Source organism: Naegleria gruberi (genome assembly GCF_000004985.1).
Source record: "Naegleria gruberi genomic scaffold NAEGRscaffold_38, whole genome shotgun sequence".
NCBI classification, from domain to species: domain Eukaryota; phylum Heterolobosea; class Eutetramitea; order Acrasida; family Naegleriidae; genus Naegleria; species Naegleria gruberi.
This window is the reverse complement of record NW_003163289.1, coordinates 177,485-204,544: the sequence shown is the minus strand read 5'-3', so window position 1 is coordinate 204,544 and position 27,060 is coordinate 177,485. Positions and strand designations below refer to the sequence as shown.

At 33.8% G+C, this 27,060-nt stretch overlaps 12 protein-coding genes across 12 annotated transcripts; 7 read left to right on the top strand and 5 right to left on the bottom strand.

The window, feature by feature from the left end:
- Nucleotides 1–179: 179 nt before the first annotated feature.
- Nucleotides 180–1,439, top strand: NAEGRDRAFT_70119 (uncharacterized protein; the record flags this gene model as incomplete). Its single annotated transcript, XM_002674753.1, has 1 exon — nt 180–1,439. One exon carries the CDS (start codon nt 180–182, stop codon nt 1,437–1,439), a length of 1,260 nt encoding a protein of 419 aa, XP_002674799.1.
- Nucleotides 1,440–3,117: 1,678 nt separating this feature from the next.
- Nucleotides 3,118–5,418, top strand: NAEGRDRAFT_70118 (uncharacterized protein; the record flags this gene model as incomplete). Its single annotated transcript, XM_002674752.1, has 1 exon — nt 3,118–5,418. One exon carries the CDS (start codon nt 3,118–3,120, stop codon nt 5,416–5,418), a length of 2,301 nt encoding a protein of 766 aa, XP_002674798.1.
- A 60-nt stretch (nt 5,419–5,478) lies between these two features.
- Nucleotides 5,479–6,252, bottom strand: NAEGRDRAFT_70117 (uncharacterized protein; the record flags this gene model as incomplete). The annotated part of the gene is made up of 2 exons (XM_002674679.1): nt 5,479–6,057; nt 6,124–6,252. 2 exons carry the CDS (start codon nt 6,250–6,252, stop codon nt 5,479–5,481), a joined length of 708 nt encoding a protein of 235 aa, XP_002674725.1.
- A 1,168-nt stretch (nt 6,253–7,420) lies between these two features.
- On the bottom strand, nt 7,421–10,879 carry NAEGRDRAFT_70116 (uncharacterized protein; the record flags this gene model as incomplete). Its single annotated transcript, XM_002674678.1, has 1 exon — nt 7,421–10,879. One exon carries the CDS (start codon nt 10,877–10,879, stop codon nt 7,421–7,423), a length of 3,459 nt encoding a protein of 1,152 aa, XP_002674724.1.
- A 408-nt stretch (nt 10,880–11,287) lies between these two features.
- On the top strand, nt 11,288–12,352 carry NAEGRDRAFT_58670 (deoxyhypusine hydroxylase-like protein; the record flags this gene model as incomplete). The annotated part of the gene is made up of 1 exon (XM_002674751.1): nt 11,288–12,352. One exon carries the CDS (start codon nt 11,288–11,290, stop codon nt 12,338–12,340), a length of 1,053 nt encoding a protein of 350 aa, XP_002674797.1. The 3' UTR covers nt 12,341–12,352.
- A 34-nt stretch (nt 12,353–12,386) lies between these two features.
- NAEGRDRAFT_70114 (uncharacterized protein) lies at nt 12,387–13,583 on the bottom strand (the record flags this gene model as incomplete). The annotated part of the gene is made up of 1 exon (XM_002674677.1): nt 12,387–13,583. The coding sequence occupies one exon, from the start codon at nt 13,581–13,583 to the stop codon at nt 12,387–12,389; it is 1,197 nt and encodes a 398-aa protein (XP_002674723.1).
- A 332-nt stretch (nt 13,584–13,915) lies between these two features.
- On the top strand, nt 13,916–16,963 carry NAEGRDRAFT_58669 (myb domain-containing protein). The gene is made up of 2 exons (XM_002674750.1): nt 13,916–14,120; nt 14,309–16,963. The coding sequence occupies exons 1-2, from the start codon at nt 14,089–14,091 to the stop codon at nt 16,941–16,943; spliced, it is 2,667 nt and encodes an 888-aa protein (XP_002674796.1). The 5' UTR covers nt 13,916–14,088; the 3' UTR covers nt 16,944–16,963.
- A 236-nt stretch (nt 16,964–17,199) lies between these two features.
- NAEGRDRAFT_70112 (uncharacterized protein) lies at nt 17,200–19,999 on the top strand (the record flags this gene model as incomplete). The annotated part of the gene is made up of 4 exons (XM_002674749.1): nt 17,200–17,299; nt 17,344–17,476; nt 17,544–18,060; nt 18,602–19,999. The coding sequence occupies 4 exons, from the start codon at nt 17,200–17,202 to the stop codon at nt 19,997–19,999; spliced, it is 2,148 nt and encodes a 715-aa protein (XP_002674795.1).
- Nucleotides 20,000–20,174: 175 nt separating this feature from the next.
- Nucleotides 20,175–20,834, bottom strand: NAEGRDRAFT_70111 (uncharacterized protein; the record flags this gene model as incomplete). Its single annotated transcript, XM_002674676.1, has 1 exon — nt 20,175–20,834. One exon carries the CDS (start codon nt 20,832–20,834, stop codon nt 20,175–20,177), a length of 660 nt encoding a protein of 219 aa, XP_002674722.1.
- A 112-nt stretch (nt 20,835–20,946) lies between these two features.
- Nucleotides 20,947–23,746, bottom strand: NAEGRDRAFT_70110 (uncharacterized protein; the record flags this gene model as incomplete). Its single annotated transcript, XM_002674675.1, has 2 exons — nt 20,947–22,338; nt 22,382–23,746. The coding sequence occupies 2 exons, from the start codon at nt 23,744–23,746 to the stop codon at nt 20,947–20,949; spliced, it is 2,757 nt and encodes a 918-aa protein (XP_002674721.1).
- A 389-nt stretch (nt 23,747–24,135) lies between these two features.
- NAEGRDRAFT_70109 (uncharacterized protein) lies at nt 24,136–25,674 on the top strand (the record flags this gene model as incomplete). Its single annotated transcript, XM_002674748.1, has 1 exon — nt 24,136–25,674. One exon carries the CDS (start codon nt 24,136–24,138, stop codon nt 25,672–25,674), a length of 1,539 nt encoding a protein of 512 aa, XP_002674794.1.
- A 439-nt stretch (nt 25,675–26,113) lies between these two features.
- Nucleotides 26,114–26,801, top strand: NAEGRDRAFT_80531 (uncharacterized protein). The gene has a single exon (XM_002674747.1). The coding sequence runs from the start codon at nt 26,120–26,122 to the stop codon at nt 26,696–26,698; it is 579 nt and encodes a 192-aa protein (XP_002674793.1). The 5' UTR covers nt 26,114–26,119; the 3' UTR covers nt 26,699–26,801.
- Nucleotides 26,802–27,060: the final 259 nt, after the last annotated feature.

Genomic DNA, 27,060 nt, shown 5'->3' with positions numbered 1-27,060 from the left:
ACTTTTTGAAAAAGATGAAGTTGGTGAATGAAAAATTGAAAATTGGAGAGAATAGAGAAGCAGTACTATGGCACTTTAGAAAAAGAACTGTAGATCAAATTTTGTCATTCAATAATACTCTTTGTAATTGATCCAATTTCTTTGTTGTAACAAAATTGTAAAGAGAATATTAGAAAAAAATGTCTCAACATTACTTTAGAGAAAATATCACGATTGCACTGATAGGAGATCACTCGGATCATTCCGAGCGATTTTACCGATATTTCAAACTATATAATTTTACATGGAGAAGAACCATCAATTACAATGTAATGAATGATCCGAATTCAATGAATGATGATGATGTTGATAGGAAATTAATTATTCAATTGGTGGGGATAGGCGCTAGACAGTGCACCATCACAAATATGAACAAGGCATTGATGGTTTCGGATTATGCAATTATCATTGTTGAAAGTACTGATGATGAAATTATGTATCAACGATTGAGAGATTGTATTCGAATGGTGAATTATTCTTTAATTGATAGGATTTTATTGTTGGTGGATAATAATCGGAATGTTAAAAGTAATGATCAAGTTTATGATTGGATTAGAAAAGTAATTAGAAAAGAATCAGTGGTTGAATTGACTTGTGAATTTTTAAATTGGAATTCAATTGACAAAGTTAAGGATTGGATTCACTCGTTGCCTATTAAAATAGATTTTGATCGATTGGCTGCTCAACCTGTCAGAATACAAATGTTACAAACTGTTTATTCTTGTAGATTGTATGCCACTTGTCATTTTAAAGTATTAAGTGGAATAGTTCATCAAGGAGAGGAAATTTATTTTAATACGAATAATGGAGAACGAAAGTTTAAAGTAGAGGGTGCCGATTACTTGGCAACTTTTAGTTATGAAAAACCTAAAGTATTTCTTCCTGGTAATATATTCTTTGCTCCTTTTATGAAAGAATTGATTCCACGCTCTTATTCTCATAAGTATAAACACTTTTTAAGTGGAAATTACTATTCGGAAAAGATTAAAATGATTAAGGTAGATTCGTTTTGGATTGATTATACTCATTTCAACTCAGATAACATCAATAAGGATATATATATTAATCAAACATGTTGGATTTTTTGCAAATCCAAACTATTTGGGAAAATTGAAAGAATACAGGGCTCTGGAAACAAACTAAGAATTGGAATTAAGATATCCCACAGGTTTCAAACGGGGCATGACAGCTTAATGTCTCAAAATGGTTTCCTTACAACATTTGAAAGGGATCCTCAATTTGGAAGAGTTTTATTAGCAAGAACAAGAAGGGAAATGTTTGGATTTGGAAATGTTGTATCAGTAGTTTATCAAGATAAGAATACTAATGCCCTTCTGATTCAACATCCTATTAGCTTATTCTCAAAAATTCCAAAACACAATTATGATATTTATTTCTAAGATATTAGCTCTATAACCTTAAGTGATTGCCTTTTATTTGAAGAATTTATTGTGTCTTCCTCTACTTCCACTTTCTGAATATGGATTAACAGATTTTGTTGGATATTTCTTACTCAATTCATAGGTAATATTGAACTTTTTCATTACTTGAATGATTAGCTCCAAACCTTCATAAGTCGGACAACAATCTTTGAATAAATAGCAAAGTGCTTCTGATAAATCTTGTTTCTCCTCTTCATTGAACTCGAGATTGCTTTCTAAGTGTTTCTTTAGCTCTGTATTACATTCATTGTAATCTCCATAGAATCCCAAGGTTAACAATAAGTCACATAGTTCACTATTGTTAATTTATGGAGCTGTAATTTCATCATTGGATGATTATTAGTTGTGGAAATGCCATGAGGTTTTAGTACCTTTCTGAAGCATTGAGAATATTATTTTCTGATTGTATTTCCAAAGAGGATTTGGAAAAAGCAAATATATATCAGTATTGGAGTACGATGAATTGAACCCTCCAGAATATTTGTCCTTAAATGTTCATCATCTTATTCATTTAACCGAAATTGAGAGACATGGTCTCCTATGTTTTCCATATGAATCCTATAATAAGATATTCAAGAAATTTATTCATGGCACATATCAAGTTGAAACTACCTCGCAGAATCAATTAATATTTCAAGGGAAGTGTCTATTCGTATCTCTAAAGAAGAAAATTCATCATTACTCCAACTTATTGATAAGAATTATGTAAGTATCATTGAAACAAATCATTCATAATTAATACTCAAACATAGGAATTTCATGTTAACACTACGGCTAATGATGTCATGGTGGTGAAGAAAGATTGTTTAGGTAAAATTCTTAGTTTCAATATCAATATTCCAAGAATCTCAATTTGCAATCACAGTTAGTGGAAAGTAAGTTCTCAAATCCAAATAATGCTACCTTTACAAATTAGAAATATTGTTATTAAGAAATTTATTGAAAAAGATTTGATGATTGGATTTATTGTCATGGTGTCTTTACATCATCTTGGCGACTTGATTTTTATCAAGGCTTTGTTGTGGGTAACTATTCAATAAATATTCAGTAACCATTCAGTTATTATATGGTAAACATTCAGTGACTATTCGGTGAACATTCAGTTTCTATGCGGCTTTTAGTGTGTTGGTATTTGACTGAAAGTTGCCCTTAATTTACTCTGCTGAAAATTAATTTGAAGTAAAACTGATTAATTTATTTACAATTGTTGTGCTTCTTATTTCCCAATTCAAATTAGCTACAAAACTAGTTGAAGAGTTGAATGAAATTAATGGAAAATCAATTGATGTTTATAACTCTTACACTGATTCAATTGAAAAGATTGGAATTCTAATAGGTCCTTGGATTTGGGATTCTGTACAAAGATGGCTATCATTATTTCTTGAAAGCTATACATGTTCTAAATGTAAATGCCAAAAAGGAGATTATTGTAAATGTCAATACAATGACAATACCCTACTGATGGTGCACTCCTGGTTGCCCCATTCTTTATAGAAGCGAAGCTTTTTATATCCATGAACCTAATAAAGCTTCAACAACTCCCCAGATGCCACCTTCAAAAAATTAATTATAGATTGAGAACATACTACAACTCCAAATATTTCTGGAATTTTATTGTAAACAAGTTTAAAATAAAATGTCATCCCTTGATCATACTCAATCATCAAGTAATGATCAACAATCCGAATTTCTGTCACTAAGTGAGGTAATTCCAAATATCCATACTATTTTTGATCGAACTGATATTGAAATAACAACCCAAAATGAAGAAAAATACATTAATATTACAAAATTATTAAAGAAATATAGTACAACTCCAAGAAAGCCAAAATATTTTAAACCTAATAAATCCAATTGGAAAGGAATGATGATTGAAAAAAATAAATTTGTTGAACCGGTTTGGGCCTTATCATTTCTATTGAGTCCATCCTGTAAATGTAAAGAATCTGTTTTGGAATTAATTTCCAAATATTTAGTCCAAGATTTAACACCCATTGTAATAAGAAATAATGTTGAGCAGTCAGGAATTAATTTGAAATTCGTAGGAGGTTGCTGTTCTGCTTGTGGTAATGAAAGTATCACATGTTCCACAAAGTATAGAAAGAAAATTACAGAAATGACAGATGCTACCTATAGAAACAAAATTGTAAATAATGTTATGAATATTTTGTATGGTATTTGTACAGCTTGTGGATTAAACTTACTGTTAATGTTAGCTCTCTACTTTCAAAGAAATATCCCAGAATTTGTGAAGATGTTAAGGTGTATGAGAATTAATCCATCCACAGGTAAAGAAAACGAATCATTATGGTTACAAATCAAGAATGCTGTTTCTACAGTCAAAAGTAAATTAGATATAAGCAAGAAACTAATTCAATATGTGAAAGATTTCATTCTACTAAGTGATGAGAAATATCAAACATTCATTGAATATACAGGTTTGAAATGTATTCTTCCTTGTTCTAGAACATTGTGTAGATTGAGAAGTGCCATTCATGAATGCACCCAAGCTAGATATAACGTGTTTGTTAATGGTGTAGCCGTTTGTTGTAATTTTGTGAAAGTATTGGGTGACATGTTAAATATTCACAAATCAATTTGTAGCAAGAATAATATTAGCAATAGCCTTTCTAGTGTAGACTTGAAACTTTCATTAGATAAGGGAACTGAGACTTATTTGGTGGGATCTGTTGCTCCTTTAAATTTACAAGTGGCAGCACAATCCAGATTCTCTCAAATTATTTGTGCCATTCTAGATTATGATGAAAATATGGAAGCATCTAATGCCATTTTAAGGTTCATTACTTCAATATTAGAGGAAAGTTACAATTCTTTAACTGGTTTCTTTGAAATAATGTATAATGATACTTCCATTCCAATCAAAATATTCATGGTACATGATTTGAAGATGTTTGGATTAATATCTGACTTGAATGATGAAGAATGTTTTTGTCCTTATTGTAAATGTAAGAAATCACAACGTCATCTTTATGAACATGATAATGATCCAAGAACATTATTTTTCAGAATGATGCCTAATGTCCTAGTCCATAATATTATTTGTTCCTTGCATATGAAGATGAGAATTGTTTCTTGTTTGGTGGTACAGATTTTACTCCAACACGGAAAAGATGTATGGGATGTAATTGAATCAAGAATGAAAAGATTACCACATCTATCTCAATTCAAATACAGAAACGAGAGACAAGAGGATGAAGATGAAGGTGTGAGTGATCAACATTATCCAAAAATTCCATATTTAAATGGTGATCAAGTTGATGAAATCCTCCGCAACTTTGAGAAAATATTTGATGGCTATTTGGATTACAAAGGAGTGATGTTGTGGGAGTTGGTTCGAGTTATTTTTTTTGATTTTATTGAAGGTCCTGATTCGCTAATTGGTGATGTGGACAAGAAGGACACTTTACAATTAATGTGCAAGTACGTTGGCCGTTTATTGAGAGAGATTTATCCAACATCAAAATTTGCATATTACTTCCACATTTTGATTAAGCATGTTCCAGATTTGATTTTCATTTATGGTCCATTAGTGAAATTTGCTAATGAAGGAAGTGAAAACATCCATGCTGGCCATCGGTTAGCTCTAGAAAGAAGCACAGCTTCAGGTGGAAAAGCAAATAAGTTAGAAACTCTCCAACTGTTACAACAAGAGCACAGACGTATTTATTTAGCAAGTGTAAATGGTTTCCCATGGCTAGGAAAACACACTGAACTGAAAGAAGTTGAACAAAGTGATCACTCATTCCTTCACTCCAAATTACTAATTATGGAACTTGGTGAAATGAATGATGAAAATTGGTTGGTCTCTTTAACCAATTTACACAGAGATGAAGAAGGAAATGTTCCAATGCCTGAAGCAATGATAGCACCAGAAAGAATGCCACCTCAAAGAATAGGAGGTTTTGAAATAAATTAATTGGATTTATTTAAAATTGAAACTTGACGTAATTTTTGAAATTGGCATATTTATTGAAACTTAACAAACACGAAGATATTTCTTGAGAATTGGACAAAAGCTTTGTGTTACTTGAGAGTAATGACAGAAGACTCGATTATCTGGTTTGATGATAATTACTAGCTCATTATAAAAAGATTCGATCTGTTTAAAATTGAAATCTTCCGTAATTGGATGTTGCTTAAATTCCCATTCAAACTCTCCTGTTAATAAATCTGGCATAGATCCACAAAAATAGAAGAAGGTTTGAGTCTTCTTGATAACTTGTCCGTTTTCTTTTGATGTAAAAGGAGCGTCCCAAGTCAAACAATCTTGATGAGAGAACAGTTTGTTCAATAATTCCTTTGTACAAGATCCTAGAAAATTCCACGTTCCGAACTTGCTGAAATTTGGTTGCAATCTTGTGTGCAAAATGTTTGCAGCCTCCATTGTAAATTCTTTTAGTCTTCTGTTTTGATAGTAGAGTTCCAATATATCTTGATCATAAGTGGCAATAACAGATCTCCAATCAACACCACCAAATTGACAAGGTGTAGGCTTGGTTGCTTTCTTTGGAATGTTGATGAGTGTGTTCTTGCTTGTTTTCTTGGTGGTAGTGCTCTAATTGTATTATTTAATTCAATTCAATTATAATACATATATAATAATAATAAATAAAAAACTTACCTTTCTTTTCTTGGCAACCTTCTTCTCGATTGAGTCAAAGATCTTCTCTACCTTTGGCTTGCTTTTTGACGTAAAGCAATCATTGGTATAAGTAACGAAATCTATTAATTTATTTGCTGATTTAGTCATATTTAAAAGTAAAAGTTGTGTTGTTTTTTTGTTGTTGGATCTCTATAGAGTGATCAAAGGATGAGATAGTATCATGTTGTTGTTTGATCATTTTTTTTTAATTGTTGAATCACGGACGCTGGCCGGAGACGTTTTCTCAAGAATTTTTACCAGTGTCGTTGTATTGCTAATGACATTTCAACATTTTTAGTCTATCCTTTAAGAACTGTTACTGAAGCAATTGAAATGCAACAAAAATTATAAATTGATACCTCATGTAATGGCTACAAGTTTATTACAGTCGCTGATATTCAAATCAAAGATATGCAGATTGATTCCAAGTCTAAAAAATCCAAACCTGTTTCTAAAAACTAGACTAAAAATAAAAAATGAAACAACAACTTTTTCCTTACCATTTGCTTTCTGAAATTATTGCCTTCTCTCCGTCAATCAAATACAACTTGATGATGACTTGCAAACATTTTAACAACGCTGTAATATTCAATAGTGATGTAAATAGAAGGCCTAAAATTTCCAAATTAACGGCTATTCATTTAGTAGAAAACAAGACAAAAAACTTTGGAAAATCGGAAAATATTACAATTTATTCCCGAATTAGTAAAAATAAAGACATTAACGGATCAAAGACAAACTACAACACTCTCTTGCAAGATTTTAAACTTGATGGTGGTATTCGCAGATGTGGTGATAATTTAATAGATGTTGTTTTTCAATGTAACAGAGACAAAGCAACTAATATTATTTCTCAACTATTCAATCTTGCTGAAAAGTTGAACGACAGTATTAAAGACTTCAACGTTGTTTCAAGTGATGAACAGTATGGTCCGACCAAAATATACCCTCCAACATATCCACTTTCTCCAAGAAATGACAGATCGTCTGCTTCCACTATAAGTTCTTCGGACACCATAACATCAATCAGCAACAGTCATGAAACTTGTCGCAAAATTGAAAAACTCAAAAAGAGGATATCAAATTTGAAGAGTCAGGTTACGTTAGTTGAAAAAACTGTGGAGCATGGGTTTGCAAATATGGAATCTATTTTACTTAGCAAGGAAAGAAAAGAAGTTATTGATTTATTTAAAGCCATCACAATTATCATAATGTTTGCTTTTTTGGTTATTTATTATTACAAATAAATATTACTTATTACTTACAAAACAATAATTTACTTTTGTTGCTTTTGTTTAAGCAATTGCTTTTTCTTTTCTAATAATAGTTTCTTCTTTTCTTCCTCAGATAAACCACCCTTCTCTGCAGAGTAAACAACTGTTGGTAAAGTTACAATATCAGAGTTGGTTGTACTGTTGAGATCCATAGCCAAAACTCCCAAGTTGAAAACTGTCTTGCTCTTTTCTGATTTGAAAATGGCATTCAAAAGTTGATCGAGTGGACGAGCCATTCTCTTTTCCTTAGTTTCATCAGCCATAAAACAGGTGTACAGTATGGCACCTTCGTAAGTAACACTGGTGACTGTCAACTTGGTTGTTGATTGAATGTGTTCGATGAGCTCACCCAGAGTTCCAACATTATCCTTGGTCTTTGAAATATTGATAGTTTCCCAAATATCGTACAAACCATTGGCAACATCTTTCTTGCATGGAACTGGTTCGGATTGAGTAATGAATGGAATTCCAATATTTACATAGGAATTGCTAAATCTTTCCAAAAACTTTTCCTTATCTCCTTCAGTCTTGAGTTTTTCTTTGAGTTCATTAAAGTTCAAATCCAAAACCTTATAGAGCTCAAGAACAACAAGACCAGTAATGAGTGCAGTGGTGGTAATCATGGCTGGAATGATACTTCCAGCAATACCCTTAGTTTCATAAACATCAATTTCAGGAATATTGTAACATCTGGCTCTTAAATTACTAGCACTGGTGATAAATTCCATATGCATGTCATCATCTTTTTCAAAGTCGATATCAGTCAAAAAGAAGGCTGTTTCCAATAAGGCACGGTCGCTATCAATTTTCTCTGCTACAGTGGTGAGATCATTTCTAAGCTTGGTGGTATATTCATTCATTTGTCTTTGTTGACGTTCAATTTCTTCTTCAGATAGCTCCTTTGGCTTTTCAGAAGATCCTTCCTTTGAAGAGTCCTTAGCATCGTCATCGTCTCTGCTAATTGGATTTGGAATGTATTTTGGAATGACTGTTCTAGAAACCACATCAATAAGATATTGTTTGTTAGCTTCGAAGAACTTGGCATGGTTAGATCTGCAATCGGCTGGACCTTCAATATTAAAGAGTGAGGCATAAAGTAAAGCGCCATAAAATACAAATTTCAAATGAGTTTCGTCTTCAACAGAAAATTCGATCGGCTTTGGACATTTCTTGGAACCACTCCAAAATCTGGCACCAGAACTTGTTGTGAAAGCTTCTGGGTAAGTGAGTAAAATATTTTTGATTGAGTGATTGTAAAGCTCTTCAAATCTAATTACACTCCAGCTCAAGCAGTCTTCAAAACTTTGAGGTCTTTGACACAAGTACATTGTTACAGAGTCCAAAGTAACCATATTGTTTCCCTTCTCTTCAAAGAATGCTTGCGGTGATTTCAAGAAGAGTTTTGCTTCTTCAACAGATTTGGTGAATGAAGATTGGAAGAAAGCTTTAGCCCAAGAAATAGTGTGTTGAATCATGTTTGGATATCTGTGAATGGTACATTCAGGGAATTGCTTTTGAGGTGGATCCTTATGTTTACCATAATTGTTGGTGACGAATGGTAAAATGACTTCACTATTAGCCTTAGCTCCAAGAGTACCACTTTCCAATAATGGTTTTTGATTGTAGACACACTTGGAGTCAACATAGAGTCTTGCTTCCAAATTATCCAGAGCATTGACAACAAGGTCAAGCTCACCCCAGAAAGAAGAATCAAAAACATTTTCAGTTTCCTTTCCAACTCTATCAGCCATAGCTCTAATATTGAGTGATGGATTCATCTTTTGAGCAGCCTTGGCAGCACATTCACTCTTCATCTTTCCCACATGTTCCTCTCTGAACAAGAATTGTCTACTCAAATTGGATACTTCAATAGAATCCATATCAGTCACAGAGAGTGTACCTCTTGGTCCTGAACCCAAACCAATCATGGCAAAATTCTTCAAATACTCACATCCCAAAGCACCAGCTCCTACAAGGAAAACTTTTTGATTGGTCAAATGTTGTTGGAAATCAGCACCAAATATCATATTTTGTGCATCATATCTATTATTCTTTGGCTCGACATCAATATTCAATTTGGAGAGGGTTGGTCGAATGTCAGCATTAACATTTTCCTTGATAGCATTGGTAATAATATCTGGAATTGAATTAACAGATTCCAAGTAACACCATTGGAAGAGAGGAGAGAATTTTCCAGTACATGCCTTTTGAGCTTCTTGTGCAAGCAAACCACCCAACATGGTACACATTGGATTCAATGGACCTGACATGGTATAAGACAAGAGGGAGAATAAAATTTCATCAACAAAGTATGGAGCCTTTCTTTCAGTAGATTCCAAAATATTTGAAGCAATAGAGATTATTTCCTTAGCTTCTTCAGTGTTATAATTTTGAGGAAGTCTGCCTTTTTGTGAAATGAATCTATTGAGAGCAAGGGAATAATAGTGCAATTTGATAGGATAATCCATCTTGGCAAAATTGTACAATAGGAATGCAGAAATATCATCAAACAATCCAGCATCGATATCAACAAGAGATTGCTTCAAACTCTTGAAATCCAAGACTTTCTCTTGTTTAACCTGTCTAAAGTAACCTCCTTGTGTGTATGATCCAAACTCTGAAACATCCAATCCTATAAGTTCAAATCTGTAAACATCTACTACCTTGACTTGGAAAGGTTTTTCAGTATTGTTCAATTGGACCATTCCTTCAATAGAGTGGAATTTAACATAGTCATCATTGGACAAGTTGTGTGGCTCTGGTTGTGTTTCATCCTTTGTATTGATGATGGCAACAGAGATTCCATCTTTTTGAACAATTTCAATTCCGGATACAATACCATGTGAAGGAGCCTCACCATCTGCATCCTTGACAACAAATCCCTCTCCAAAATCAACAAAACTCGATGAAAACAAGCCGATGGTATAGCCTGCAATAAACTTGATACCATTGGTGTGACAAATTTCTGAAATATTAATTACATAATCCGAAACAATCAACTCATCACTACTGATGACAATGTTAAATTTCTTGATGATATCTTCAGTCAAAGTTTCGGCCTCTAACTTTTCTAATTTACAATATGGATTCAATTCGTACAAGCTATCAATCACAGAATCGAGTCTATTCAATCCAACATGATCTTCATTCAAGTAGAAATGACTGTTCAAATCCAAATATGATACAATCTTCTTGTTATCAAAAACTGTAATAGACTTGAATCCCATCAACATTAAATTCTTGACAATTTCAACACCTAAACCACCACATCCAATCACCAAAATTCTTGCCGATCCAATCTGTGTCATGGCCTCCTTACCAATTGCTCTCATTTGTCTATCATATCTCTTTCTTTCCATTTCATTTTCACTTGTTGCTGATGTTGTTGTATTCTTCTCTTCCGAATTTTCATCTGATGCAGAAGAATTGATCACAAATGACAAGGGCTTGGAGCTGATCATTTTTTTTTGTGTTTGTAAATTTTGAAAACTCATGTTCATCATCGGACTCGAGTTCATCTTGTTCCAATTATTATTTTTACAATCACTAATTAACATATGTGATGACCGCCTATTGATTGTTGAATTGTTTACAAAAAGTGTACACTTGATGACAAAAAGATTATTGAACCATGTGCTTTAAATAGGATTTTGGAATGAGAAAGAATAGATCAAGTGTGCAATTTGGATAAACTATCATCGGAACACACTTTCTATGAAATTCTTCGACAGAACACTTGGTCCAATCATTTGATTCCATTGTAACATCAATTGTTCATATCAACAAACACAACCTTTCTATCTATTTACATTTGAAAAATTGAAATAAATTGAATAATTAATTGAAAAAGTTCTTCGTCAACAAAAAAAATGAGCCAACAAGAAGAAATCTCAACCGATAAACACAATTTCAACGATCCAGCCGATGAATTTGCTGCCTTCACAGATGACGAATTGAAACAATTATTGTCCAATGATGACATTCCAGTCAGTAGACGTTCACGTATGCTTTATTATTTAAAGCAATGGACTGAATCCGAAGATAAAATTAAAAGAGCCATTGATGTTCTTTCAAGTGGTTTTGTCAGTAAGAGTGCTCTCTTGAGACACGAAATTGGTTATGTGATGGGTCAAATTCACTCTGAGCATGCCATTCCTATTCTTGTCAAGATTTTAAGTGATCTTTCCGAAGATTGCATGGTTCGTCACGAAGCTGGTGAAGCTTTGGGTGCTATCGGATCACCTCTTGCTCTCCCTGCACTTGAAGAACACAGCAAGGATTCCCTCAGAGAAGTTAGAGAAACTTGTGAATTGGCTATTTTGAATATTGAATATCAACAAGAACAATTAAAGAAGAAACAAAGTGACGAAGAGACTATCTATTCACCATTCTCAAGTGTCGATCCTGCTCCAGCTTGTGAAAATGATAAGAAACTCCAATTTGATGATATTAAGAATACTTTCCTCGATATGAGCAAGCCACTTTTTGAAAGATATAAGGCTATGTTTACTTTGAGAAACATTGCTGGTCAATATTTGGAATTGGACAAGCATGATTATGCTTTGTGTTATAAGAGAAAGGGACAAGCTATTGAAGTTTTGTGTCAAGGTTTGACTAATCCAGAAGAAGGTGCTCTTTTCAAACATGAAGTTGCCTTTGTTTTGGGTCAAATTCAAGAAAGAGCTGCTGCTGAAGCTCTCGAAAGTACATTGCGTGATAAGAATCAACATGCTATGGTCCGTCACGAAGCTGCTGAAGCTTTGGGATCAATTTCTGAACCAGAATCACTCAAATTATTAGAAGAATTCCAAGCTGATGAAGTTGAAGCTGTTAAGGATTCATGTGTTGTTGCTATTGATATGCACAACTATTGGTCTGCATTCTTGAATTTACATAAATCTTCAGAAGAAGATCAAGAATAAATCAAGTTGTAAATAGAAAAATATTTATTAATACAGTTGAGTGAAATTATTCTAATCTTTCTGGTTGTGCAAAGCTTTCCTTACACGCACAACAAGAGGCAACAAAGAAGGCAACCATACTCACAAAAGCTAACACCAAGAAACTGCCACAAACAGTGTAAGTAATCCACAAAAATTCAATAGCAAAGGATTTAACTTCAGAATAGCATTTGCCACCTTGTCTAATTTCAAACATATGTGAGGTGACACACATCATGTAGTGAGTGTAGCTTTCAATATCAGGGTATTTGTATTTAAGAGCTGAAACAAATGACTCTGGACTATAGTAGGCACTATCTGTAACATTACTCAAAGAAGTAACATTGATAGTCTTGATATAATTTCTGTCACTGAATTCCTTAGCAACAAGTTTGTAAGGAACTGGGAATTTAGAAGCTCCATGAATGAGAATATTCCTCACCTTAACACGTGGATGAACTCTAATGAAAAATTTCTGTTGTTCTTGATATGGATAATTTGTAGAAATTACAAGACTGAAATTAGTATTTGTTGGTCCAATAAGTTCAAAAACAACTTGATCAATTTTTTGTCTTGGTGCATAGAGACGTTCACCGTGATGGAATGCAATCACAAATACCTTCTTTGCAGGCTCCCAATTTTGATACCAATTTTCACCTAGTGTAGAAATCCTGTTTTGGATTTCCTGACTTCTAACTCCATAGAAAGAGCAATTCTGTTCACTGACACATGGAGGAGAAATTGAGTATTGACTCAACATATCCAATGTTGCAAATGGTCTATAATAACACTCAGCACATAATGATACATTTCCATACAATTTAATTCCATAATCTGCATCCTGTACAGTCACAGCTTGTGTTGAGTTTGAAACAGAATATGGAATACTAGATGGAATAGAATTTACACTGGTTACATAACTAGGAATTGGTGTATCCAACATGGCTTGAGCCCAATCTGATGATGAAGCCTTCCAAATAATAGCCACAACGGCAATGAAAATTATACTCAATGAAAATACAAGCGAATACAATCCAATAGCAATATCCCTCATTAAACAACATGAATATCGTCCTTCTTGGTTTGAAAGATCCGATCTCTTTGATGTACTAATATTTGTATTGTTGTGCTTTTTCAATAGTTGAACTTCGTCCGACTCCTCCGTATGGACATGTGTTGTATCCACTATCGATGTTGAATGGTGTGTGATTATGGATGATGACATTTTTTTAGTGTATTCCTTTCAGAACATGTTCATCTTTCAACGGCAATTAGATGCTGTTCTTTGACCAGAGCGAAATGTTCCAATTTGAAAGAATTGAGGAAACATGGAAGATGAAGAGAATTTCAATTTTTATTTGATAATAATAATTCAATGAGTGTATTTCACGTTCAAGAGACTAAATGTTCATCTCTCCAAGTGTATTGAAGTGAGAAAGAATTTCCGCGCCTTGTTTTTATCAACTTGATGGATGTGATCGCCAACCGAAATATTCTCAAGTCTTCATGTTGCAACTTTTTTTAAATCTTAAAAAATTTAAAGATTAAAAAAATAAGAAATCACTATCCGGGATTGATACAACAAATCAAAAGTACCTTCCACCATCTATCAATAAGTTTTATTCAAGGAGAGGGTTATCAATAACGTAATAATTCTCTCTACATGGGGGTCCGCTCATAATCTGTTTTGCTATAATTTAAATTCATCATTCTGTATTAATATAATCACCATGCTAAATAATAATTCCACCAAGAGAAAACGGTAAGTGGCTACTGATGACAATATAATATTAATCAAATACCTTTTTTTAATATTATTTATCAATGATGATGTCTTGTGTTTGGATGATATTTACTATTATTTTGTTATTATATTATTTTACATCATCACGTTTATTACAAATTAATGTTGGATTGTTTTGATCTATTTTATTATCAACAATAATTTAGAAACACAGAGAATACTACATCATCAACTTCCAAGGGAAATTCGGGACAAAACAACAAAAAGAAGCAAAAGCAAAATGTCAAACAAGACGAGTCGACAGATATTATGAGCCTGTTCAGCTCTTCGCAACCAACACAGGAGGAAATTATGAAGGAAATTCAAAAGATGGAGAGTCTAGTTAAAACCTACGAAGAACAACTTGAGGCAGTCAACAATAGGACACTTCCGAGCACAGAGCAGAGCACTAAAACCGAACCTTTTGTTCCAAAGAATAGAATCCAAGCTGTGTACTACCAAAACATGAAAAACAGTCTATATGCCGACAGAAAGTTTGATTCCTTGCTCTACAAGGATGACGAAAAGATGGAAAAGACTCTCAGAAAACCACAAGATTATGATTTTTGTGAGAAGAATGAAGAGATTTTCCAGGAAATTCTTCCCGATCTTACAAAGATCGTCAAGGGCAGACTAGAAAAGCTTGAAAAGAAAAATATCGAGAATGGCAATCTTTTCAAGAAGCTAAGATATGAATGGTGGGCTAAAAACAGGATTACCATTGATGACGTTAGAAACGAGAATACCAGATTCAAGGATCAACTTGCTGTTGTGCCACCAATGCTCAACGATGAGGAGAAGAGAAACTGCTTTATTAGTACTAACCACTTGACTGCAAGCGAAAAAGTTCTTCAACAGTATCAAGAAACTAGAATTCTCGAAGAGATTTGGACAGAGGAAGAAAAGAAAACATTTGTTGATAAGTTTACAAAAACACCTAAGGATATGAGAGTAATTGCATCATACTTGCCAAATAAGACAACTGGTGATGTTGTTACTTTCTATTATAATTACAAATTGACTGAGGATTTTAAAAAGATGAAAAACGAGTTAAAACTAAGCCAAAAATATAGGAAAAGGTTTGTAGATGAAGGTAAACGAAAGGATTATAATGAACCAGAATCTCCTATGACTCCCCTTGAGCCAATCTTTACAAAGGATGCTAAAGTTGCAGCTGCTGAAAATAGAGCTAATGTGGCAGCTAGAAATAAGAAGAAGGAGGAAGAAGAATTATTAGCAGAATGGTCTCAAGCTGAAATTACCAAATTTAAAAATCATTTCACCAAATTTGGTGCAGATTTCTCCAAGATTGCTCAAAAACTTAAAACTAGAGATGAAGCTCAATGTAAACAATTTTTCGAGGACAATAAGGTCAAACTTAAACTTGTAGCTGCAAATACCAATACTAAAGATGCCAACAAGAAGAAGAAGACACAAGCAGCTTCCACTGTTGCTAGTACAACTAATACTACACCTGCTGTTATCTCATCTTCATCGACTGCTATTCCACCACCTAGTACCACTTCTCCAGCAACTAAAAAGATAACAAAGGAAGTTCCAGAGAAGAAGGAAGTTACTCCAGTATTGCCTCCATCTACACCTCCTGCAGGAATCACCAAACCAAACAAGACTAAAAAGATTCTCAAAATTGTTTCTATTTGGACTGTCAGCGAAAGAGATGCATTCCTTGAATATTTCAGAGAGTATGGACGTGACTGGAAAACTATTGCTGAACTCATTCCAACCAAAACTGAAACTCAAATTAGAAATCTCTTTTTGAATTACAAGATCAAATTGGGCCTTACTTTACCAACAAAACGTAGAAAGAAAAAGAAGAGCCCTATTCCATATGTTGAATCTAATCCAGAGGTTGCCACCCCTGATTTGTTCACTCTATCAGTGTTGGCTGGAGAAGTTCAAGATAAGGGTTCACCACTCGATGAATCTCCAACAAGTTCAATAGAAAATAGACCTCAACGATCACTTTCTACCTCACTTCAAGTCAGTAACAATTCCCAATTACGTAAAAACAAAAAAGCAAAGAAAGGAGCTCAATCACCAAGCAGTATTGATGTTTTGGCTTCTGTCAGTTGCAACCAATACATTCCTTCCCTCCAAGATCTAATTCAATCCTATCAAACATCAGCATCTAATGCACCTTCCTCCCAAACTCCTAATGACCTGTATCTTCCACCAGTTCAACAACAATCATCTAGTTCACACTATGCTTATCCTCAACACCAATCTCCTCCAACTATGCATTCCAATATTCCAGAGGAACATAAGTATTCTCGATCAATGGTAGCTCCAACTAACATTCCTCAACAATCATACAGATCCCAACCAGAAACTGATTCCAGGGATGGTATCATAATGAGAACTCTTGTAAATCAAGGTACATCACATGTTACTAATAGTCACACCATTTCATTGGACTCGACGCATCACATTGTAAATGATATCAATCTGACGTCCACAGAGATACTAACTCCAACCCCTTATCAAGGATTCCAGGAAAGATTGGCCAGATTACCTCCAATGGATGGTCCTATGACATCTTCTCATTTCGTTCCTGAGCCAAAGAAAAATGATACTACAGAAATAGTTCTGGAAGAGGGAGGATTTGGTGATTCTTATCCTGCTTTTGACCAACAACAACAACAGCCACCACAACATTTACCTCCAATCAACAATATGTCTCTTCGACATAATTCAATGCAAGACATTCAACAACCTTTCATGAACATGCCTCCACAACACAATTCTTCTTTACAGCACCATCCTTATGGTCATCAACAATAAACTTTTTATCTTTTTTTAACATTAAATCAAACATTTACATCATCTTTGTTCTTTCCTTTTGAATTCATTTCCCACCTTGTTTCTGTTAAATTCACGCGCCAAAAAAATGCATAAACTTCCAACCGTTTCAAAACTCATTGAAAAAATCAAAACAGTTTTATCTTGGGATTCACATCCACAAGCCATCACGCTCTACAGACAATCCATAGAGGAAGATTATCTATTAAATGCAGGATACATTCGCTATGACATTTTAATGTACATGTTGAACAAATACTTTGTTCCTAGTTATTTTCCTGATGAAGTAAACAATGCTCTCCGATTGCCTTTGGACAGTAATGATCACAAAGAACAATGTAAGTGTTATTCATCCAATACTAGTATTATTTAATTTAACTAGCCATTCTCCGAGCTTTCTCTTGGTTGGGAATTATTGAATTTTGTGATATGGAAATTGTAAGAGGAGAATGTACATTGGAGAGAAATATTAAATTCATAATGGATATTTTGGATTTGATCTATTCAGTGAAAGGGTAGGTTTCTTTATGTGACAATATTCTAAAAGAAATAATTACTAAATCTCTATTCCAAATTGAACAGATTCAATAATACAGAGGAATTGAAACAACAATTTACAAAGGATCACAATTTTATCAATCACATATGTCACAATAAGGATTCAGTTTTGGCCAATGATATGAAACTCTTCTCAAATGAAATGAGTTCTAAATTCAAGAGGAAGAAACTTCCAGATGCTGCCTCATTCAAAACAGATGTGGAAAAGGCAAATCTTCACATTCAAAGATATCAGGATATTATTGAGGAATTACAGACAAATATTGATGAGCAACATAGAGGACAATCAGTTGTTTTGAATGAACAGACCTTACATACGGGAGGAAATTATTATATCATGTCCAATCTCTCAGTGGAACACAATGAAAAGATACAACTATTGGGTGAAGCCATCGGTCGATTCAGCACCTTAGTTGACCAATTTATGCACGTCTATCATGAGGAATTTACACAATGGATCAATCCAAAACCTGTAGAAGAGAAATCCCAACTCGAAGAATTATCAGTCTCCATTCCAGAAGTTTTGACTACTTTAGAGACAGTAAGTTATTCTTTTTATATCGATCTTTCACTAAAAACTCTAATAGTTTGTCAAAAACGTAAATCAAATCAAAGATTCCTATCAAAAGATCATTCAAGATGGCTCCACACTCAAAACCATCACTCAATCTTTCAACCAAGATATTCAACCCAAATTAGATCTTATTGAACAATCCACAAGATCACTCCGATAATTTTTTAACATTATCTGATCTGTTTCACACCTATTATATTCATGTTATCCTGTAAATCAAAGTATTACAACAAATACCAAAATATAATTACCATTATCATATCAGCGGACCAATCAGAAGAAGTAATCACACACATTTCATTCTTATTATTGGCCAACCGACAAGACAAACTTTTACAATAAAAAAAAGTAACCTCTTGAGTGGTCCATCCTGTTGCTACTTTCTGTTTGTGCAGTGAAATTAATAGTGTGTGCGTGTAATATATTGAGTGAGTGAGAGGATACTGTATTATACTGTATTATTATAGAGTGTAAATATTATCAATATATCATCATACCATTGGAAAAGGAAAAATTGTTGTTGATGAATATCAAGGTAATACGATACGAACTTCATCATCAAACAGATGATTCCAAACCATTTGTATTATACACGATACAAATTGAAAATAGGAGAAAAAGGAAGCAACTTGGAGTCTCGTCATCACACTTGGAGAATGCAGAGTTGAGTGGTGATGTTGTGCCACTCAATTATTCATCACCTTTTGATAGAGAGTACAAGTATTCATATGTGGAGGAGTTTGATGATGATGGGATTTCTACGTCATCACATTCAGAGACTACTTCTAATGGTGGTGGAGGAGGAGCCTCTCCTAATCAACATCATCATCATCACCACCATCACAATCACAATAATCAACATCATCATGAATCACCTCGAGAGACTTGTGGATTTATGAATCACTCCGATTGGACAGTTACTAAAAGATATAGTGAATTGTATGATTATCATCAACGTTTCATTGAAATTACTACTACTACTACTACCTCCCTACAGAACAGTAAGGATATGAAATCACTCTTTCCGAAAAAGCTAATTATTGGAAATTTAAAAAAGGAAAATATTGAAAAGAGAGTTGAACAATTTAACGAGTATTTCAAAAAGATGGTTGATATTATATTGAAGGAGGATAATTCAGAGTTGCAAAAGCTAGTTACGCACTTCTTTTCAGCTAAACCACCACTAGTTTTATCAGAATCAAATCCTTCGAAACATCCCAATAAGAATATTGATTGGATGATTCACAAACCAAATTCCAGAAATAATTGGTTCTTTTCGGCACCATTAGGTTTTGAAAAGTTCAGTACTTCATTCGATAGGAGAGCAGAGTATATTTCACCCATTTTCCAAAACATTAGTATTGAAACTCTGATTAATTTATGGGAAAAGTTTATTTCAAAACTGGAGAAGGTAGAATTGGTCGATTCGAATCATGATATTTGCTTGTATACCTATATGCAGAAAGCATCATTTATTAATGACTTTATAACTGTGCAATTTGTTCAGGAAATTCCACCAAAATCACCTGAAACTAATACTGAAACAACAGCAGAAGTTACCTCACCCAACAAAAACGAAGAGCTAGATGATACCTTATCAAATATGTCACCACCAAATTTTGAGAGCAATGTTGGTGATATTTTGAAAAGATTTAGTATTAGAAGAACGACAGATTTTGATATTAGAGATTTACTGTCCGATACTTCTAATAATCTTTATGACGATACTCAATCCACCGAAGAAGTTAGAAAACCAAAGTTTTCAATTGTAATTTATTCTAGATCAAAGTTTGATCTCAAAGATACCAATGAAAAACGTGTAAAGTCATGGTTGAATGATTTTAAAAAGTTTGTGTTAACACAGGCACCAACAGTTCAACTTTGTAATTCATTCCAATGGGAATAGTAAATTCACAAATTATTTATTTCACTAAATCAGTTTCAATATTTATTTAAAGTTTCAACTTGATTCTTCACTATGATTGATTGCTTTTCCTCTTCGATAATTTGCTCTTTCTTTTCCTCATTCAAGAAAATTAACATTAAGCTTTCAATAAAGATTGGTATCAATTGACTGACAATTAAGAAAACAGCAGCCCATTCTCCAGCAAGATTTCCACTCTTCCACTGAACCATTCAATGATGGCACCAATAACCAATCCAACGTTACAGAGTATTGACAATGTAAACAAGATACACAAGATCCAGTTTGGTAAACTCCTACTCCAGGTACAAAATCTTACAATCCAAAATCTTCCAAAGAATAATCTAACAATTCTAATACCATTCAAAACACAATTAAGGAATCCATAAACAAGCAACAATCCCATCCCAGCAATAGCAACTCCCAAATGAAGCATTCCCAAATCAGATGTATCTGGAATTATAGCCATTACCAATAGTAAGGGCATACTCAACACCATCGGAATGAAATGCAACACTAAAAACCAAAAGTAAATACTCTTGAATTGTGGCTTTATCGTGCCATAGGTTGAATAATGAAGTGATATCAATCTGCTCGGACAGAAAAGAAGAACCAAACAGGTTCCGACAGCAAAACATGCAATGAATAGAGCTCTATTGGGTGAATTATTTCTTCCACATGCTGAAACAGGTTCTTCTGTTCCTGTGGTTTGATAGCAAGTCCCCAGAGTAACCAACACTATTATAATGCACAATAACACAAGAATACTTGCAAAGATTCCACTCACTATTTGTCCCTTTGAAGGTTGTTGTGACATTTTTTCTATTCTTTTTCACCATTTAAAATTGCGATGGAATTTGAAGTGTTTGATTTGTGTTTGGACGTTCCAATAAACTTCTAAATGGTATGGCAACTAACACATTATGTTTTTATCGTTTTTTCTTTTTTGACACTTTATGTGGAATGACCTTCTTTGAAATATCACTACGGAAAGCACTGGCAATGGACATGAGTAAGGGTATGTCTGAAATATTAACATGTAATAGATGAGACAATTGCTCGTAGGTGATTCTCTCAGATCCATTCTTCTTAGGTTTGGATACAAGTATCTTTTTGAGTTGTTCTGATAAACTCTTTGTTGGTGTTTGTTTGGAATCAGAGCGCCAATGAACGGCGTTTGTTGGTATAATTCTATTCGTTTCCGAATCTATCGAGTCCACAATTGAAAACATAAGCTTGGTCTTTAGAACTAGTCCATAAAGTGTATCTTTAAATATCTGCTCACATGCTTTTTCACCTTCTGATGTCTGATCTACTGATCTAAGGAATAAAAGTTCGTGCAATAACTTGGAGATTATGCTAGAGTTATGACCTTCTTCGAATTTAGCTGTCTTGTGCTTACTCGTTACAACATTGCAAGACCTTCCTTCAATATCAATTATAATGCAACTGGCTACATCTGGTAATCTTGGATCTCCATCAATGCTTTCTGTTTGAATGAATTCCAAGTCTTCTATGAGCTCCTTTTGGAAATTGACATACCTAGGCAAGCCAGATATTACGAATCCACCACAATACCACGTACAAACGTCAGCAAAAAGTGAATTTCCAAACTTGTTGAATTTCATTTTCAAATTCATTTCCTCAACGTTATTGTCATAAGCTGCAAGTGTGAAATTAGGTTTTGGAACTAAAACTACAGGTTTGATATGATATTCAGAATCTTCATCTGAATCACTCTCTATTGTATGAATAGCTATATTTGGATTCGTTGTGTCGTGGGAGTGTTTTTGTCGTGGCTTAGTTTTAAGTGGAGGTTTCATTTCAACAAATTGCATTGGAGTTAGGGTTAAAAGAGTTTCTGGAAGGAATTTAGAATCGAGATTGGAGGATTGTTGAGGCTTGTCAATGGAAAATTCTTTTTCTAAAAGTAGAGTTGATTGAAGGAGGAACGTAATCATGGATATACAATATCTAATATCTTTGTTATTACTTCCAACAACAATTATTTTACAAAACTTTTTCAGACCTTTCTTGTCTTGTTCACCAGATGTCAATGTTGGAAGGTAGCCACTTCCATACAGAGATTTTAGATATTTCTGAATGAGTAGTGAAGGATTATCATCACAGTCACTCCTTTCAGATTGTATGAATTGTGAAACCCATGAAAGGTGGTTTGATAAAATGGTAGTCAACACTAGAGAAAAGAATGAAAGATGTTGTTCGTCTTTCCTCGTTAGCAAGGCAAGATCAGTTAAAAAGGTAGAGAAATTGTTAGATTTTTCAAGAGGCAAAAGTGATTGTGATTGCCAAATTGGTTCCTAAAAAGATAAGTGAGAAAATAAATACATATCAGACACTTACATTGAAACGAGGCGCATGTAGGAAAGAGATAATAAACTTGTTGAAATCTATGGATGCATTAGAAATTTCTTCAGAATCTTGAAGACATCCATGGAATGATTTGATATTGAAAGTAAAACCACTGAAAATTTCGTCTAGCTTGTCTGATTCTCGAGCTTCATCAACTTTCTTCTTCAGGTAGTTTTGAATTGAGTTTTTACAAGAGTTGAGCAATTTTCTCAGTTTGTGTTCAAATATTGGGAAGTGAGAGAATATGAGTCTTTGCAACTGACTTGGATTTTGAAGCTCATCCTTATCTTCTCCACAGTCATGGAAAACCAATAAGACAGCTATTCCAAATGAAGATTTGCACATGAATGAAATATCCTGATCTTTGTGTAGCTTCTTTTTTCTGTCTTTCTTCTTGTGAGCTTGCTTTGTATCTTCAGTGGTAGTAGAGGCAGCAGCTGCTTTTTCAGTGAAATTATCTCTAATGGCATCTGTAACAGATGTGGAATAGCTTCTATTACGAGTACCCAAGGTGTTTGGACTATAAGCAGTTGCTGATACTTGGTTTGCATTTGGTTGTTGAATTATACTGACAGCTCTATTTCTCACAGTTGGTGATGGTGTTGGTGATGTGCTAACGGGGTTTGGATTTGGTTCTGTATTTGGTGGAATATCCTTTGATGTTGAGCTAGAGTCATCTCCATGATCACTCTGTACGTCTGTCTTAATTATTGTACTGACTGGCAAACCAACTCTGAACACCTTACTGAGACAGGTTTGTTTGTGCTGTGAAAGAGTGTGAATTTTAGTATTTTGTCCAAGTATCTGTATTGGAATAGATCCAAATAATATTTCACCTAGAATACTAGTATCGTTCATTCCCACTGATTGTTTGTTATTAATATTATTATTACTCGAAGTATTATTTGTTTGTGATTGGAAGGATTGATTCAAATTATTTTGAGATAAACCTCCCAATAGTGGTTTCAAAGATGGTGAGCTGGTCTTAATCTTGTTGACAGCTCTTGTACTCTTCAACATTTGCATTTTTCTAAATCTTTCATTAACCTCCTTTGTATTTTGATTTAATTTGGCTTTAAATTGTTTAAAGTTATTATCATGATGAGTATCGTACATGAGTGTATTGCCATTCATTCCACTTTGCATTATCAAAATTCTCACACTACAAAACTTATCGGGAAGTGATCGAAATTGTATTTGATCAATAATTTGATGTTGTGTAATATATGACTTGTAACTCTGCAAATCGTCTTGATAATTTGTTGATGATGAAGCTGATGGGGATACCTCTTCTTCATATAAACTCCTAGTAGGGGCCTCCCGATCATTACTGGCTGATTTAATATTATTTCCCATATTTCAAAAAATCCACTTTTCCGCTCTTTATGTACAATATATAATTTTCTTGTTATATTTGTTCTATTTAAATTATTATTATTAATTTTCTATATTAACTGATATGATGGTGTGATGAAAATCTTAACGCTGATGAAATTTGACCAAAATTCAGAGTTGCAGATTTTTCATTTTTTTTAAAAGTCCGAGAGCTTTTTGACAAATCTCCGTAGCAAGCACTTTGCACATTATTGTTTGTGAACCATTAGGAGGAGATTGGTAAGTAATTGAATGTTTCAGGAGTTGCTTTATAAATCTTCCTTTCCATTGCCCAAATACTTTACAAAATATTGTAATTTTATTGTTTACAAAATATTCTTAAAGAATGTTAAAAACAACATTCAAAAAAAATGAGTTCGTCATCGTCTGACGATGAATATGACGCTGCACTTTTAGATGAGACATCGGAATCTTCGGAAGATGAAGCTAAAATGATCAGTGGTATGATTCGTGATGGAATTAATATTTTGGAACGAACCAACACTTCATCATCAATGAGTGCTAATACAACAAGAATTAATTCTTCTTCTTATGGTTCGGGTTATCCATTTATCAATCCTATCGATAATAGAATGATTAGTATGGAGGATGATGACGAATCACAGAGTAGTAGTTATGCGAGTATTCAGAAAAATCATCATCAACATCGTCGTCAGCCAAATTTTAATAATATTTATTTTAGGCTTGATGAAGAGAATTTGGAAAATAGGCTGGGGGTAGGATCATCAGCAATGCATAGTCGTATGGGTAGCAGTAGTATGATTAATGATAGTGCTAGTTATAATGGATCAATGATGGCAAATCGTTCCGAAGGTGTGATTTCGTCTTCGGATGAAGATTCTTCATCGGAAATGGACGAAAGTGACACTACAGAGGATGATGAGGAGATGGAAGATGAGGAGGATGAGGAAAATGTGGATTTGAGAGAATGGCAGATTTGTTATCCAACAAATACATCTACTCTCTATACTTCTTCGAATAATTTTGGATCCAGCTCTGCACCAATTGAAATTTCACACGAAGAGAATTCATTTATCAATGAGACAATATTTTCACTCATGGCCAAAAATCAAAAACTCATCGAGTTAATTGGATCAGAATCTCCAATAATTGATTATTCATATGTCTTGCAAACTAGAAGTGATGATCCAACTCCTTACATTCCAGAAAATTTGTACACATCTCTTGTTTACCAATTTCATCAAACAGTACTATTCCATGAGAAAATTAGGAGAAATTACGAAAAGATTATTGCTGATATTAAATTGGCATTCCGTGATACTGGAGAGGAAGTTCAAAAAATAGTTCAGGTTGTAGAAATGAATCAAATACCAGTTCCTGCAAATTTAATTCCAGAAAAACAAGGAGGAGTCACTAAGGATGTTATTGCCGGTGATATTAGAGGATTGGAATTGATGAAGCCACTCTCACAGAGAGAAGATCCCAACTCAATTATGGAAAATAGAACAAAATTTAACATTGATGTAGTGTCGGCTCACTACAAAAATCGAGCATTTACCATTCAAATAAGATACTACTTCCCTGAGGATTATTATGAAGATGATTTACCATTTTGCATTGTACAGGGAGCTCCTTTTCTTACCTCTGCTAGAAGGAAGAAGCCACAAAGAACAGCCGAAAGCAAAAAGAGGAAAAAGATTCAGAGATTAATTGATGAAAAGAGGGCTAGGCTACAGGAAATTCATGGATCCAATACAGCCATTCAAGTTCCAGTACCTCAATCTACTCAACCAGTATCTACCCTTGAGGATTTCTCTAATGGTTTAAGAGAGCTCATCTATTTTGTAGCTCTCCTTCCACAAGAGGACAAGCAACGTGCTATTGACATGGCTCTCAGAACACTAGTTCAAAATGATAAGGACATTTAAGATGCAAAATAATATCTTTTCACAAGATTCAATACTTCAAAAGAGGCAGGGACGTTCTCTTAATTTGTAGATGAGTGTTTCTATTTTTCAATTCATCAACTCTAATACTTTCTATCGCAATCACTGTAAATTTTATTCAACAGCACGGTTGACCATCAATACTTCCAAAAAAGTTGATTGACAGACATTCATCTCTTTCACACCCTTTACAGATGGAATTCTTTAAATTTGCGAAGAGTTTCCATCTCTTACTCTCAATCTCAAAGGCACTATTTTGATAATTCTAGAAGAGATGTCAGTATCTTTACATGCATTTAATTCTCTACATTCTTGCCGATTGTATTTACCATCAATAAATTGAAAGGTTTTGAAAGAGAGAAAAGTGTAACGGTGAATAAAAGCGGGAAAAGATTTGAAAAATCATTCATAAAAAAAAGCAAAAACAATGCCATCCTACACTGTCTATGAAGATGTATGCTCCGTTGATGAGGTACAAACTCTGAGCCGTACATCTTGTTCAAAGTCTACACCCATGTTGTCATCAAGGATGTCCTCGAATAAATCCATGATGATGCTAGCAGTGACTAATAACAATAACTACAACCAACAATATAATAATAATATTAACAATGGAAAGATAATATCATCTACCAAACAAAATACAAAAGCAGCAATGGGATATGTTGACCTGAATGTAAATCCTCATCTGCTAACATGTGGTATTAACAAGGAAAACATTGACCCATTAACTGGTAGGGTCTATCCAATGTCCTCCTCATCAAATCTCTTCAATAATAATTCTAACTCAAAGTCTAACTGTACAACAACACCTAACAACAATATTAGAGATCCACTCAAAGATATTACATTATCTGTGCTGGGTCAAACCTCGACACAACCTTCAAGAATTAAGAAGTTGACAAGCTCTTCATTGCAAACTCCACAAAAGAACAAACTGAGAAATGCATCTGCTTCAACAGGTTCTCTCAACCCACTTTCTCCTTCAACTTTGTACCTTCGTTAAATATCTATGATAAGAGATGTGTAAGAACATTCTCTTACTTTGTGAAATTGGTTGAAGCAAATTGCAAAATTGCTTAGTTTTCAATAAAGTTTATTTCATTTTGAATGAAACAATTTGAATTTGTAAATCATGATTTTCTACCCATCTAAATTCCACTACAAAAAACTCTCTAATTTGGGCAACATATCTGATTTTAATTGATAGACTAAAGATAATCTTATCAAATTAATACCACGTTTTGATACACTCTCAATCTCTCTAATGTAAGCTTTTTGGTTTACAATCCCATCACGTTACCTGAATACTAATGCATGGTTGAATTACTCCAAATTTGTTAAGATTCACATCTTATTTGGAATATT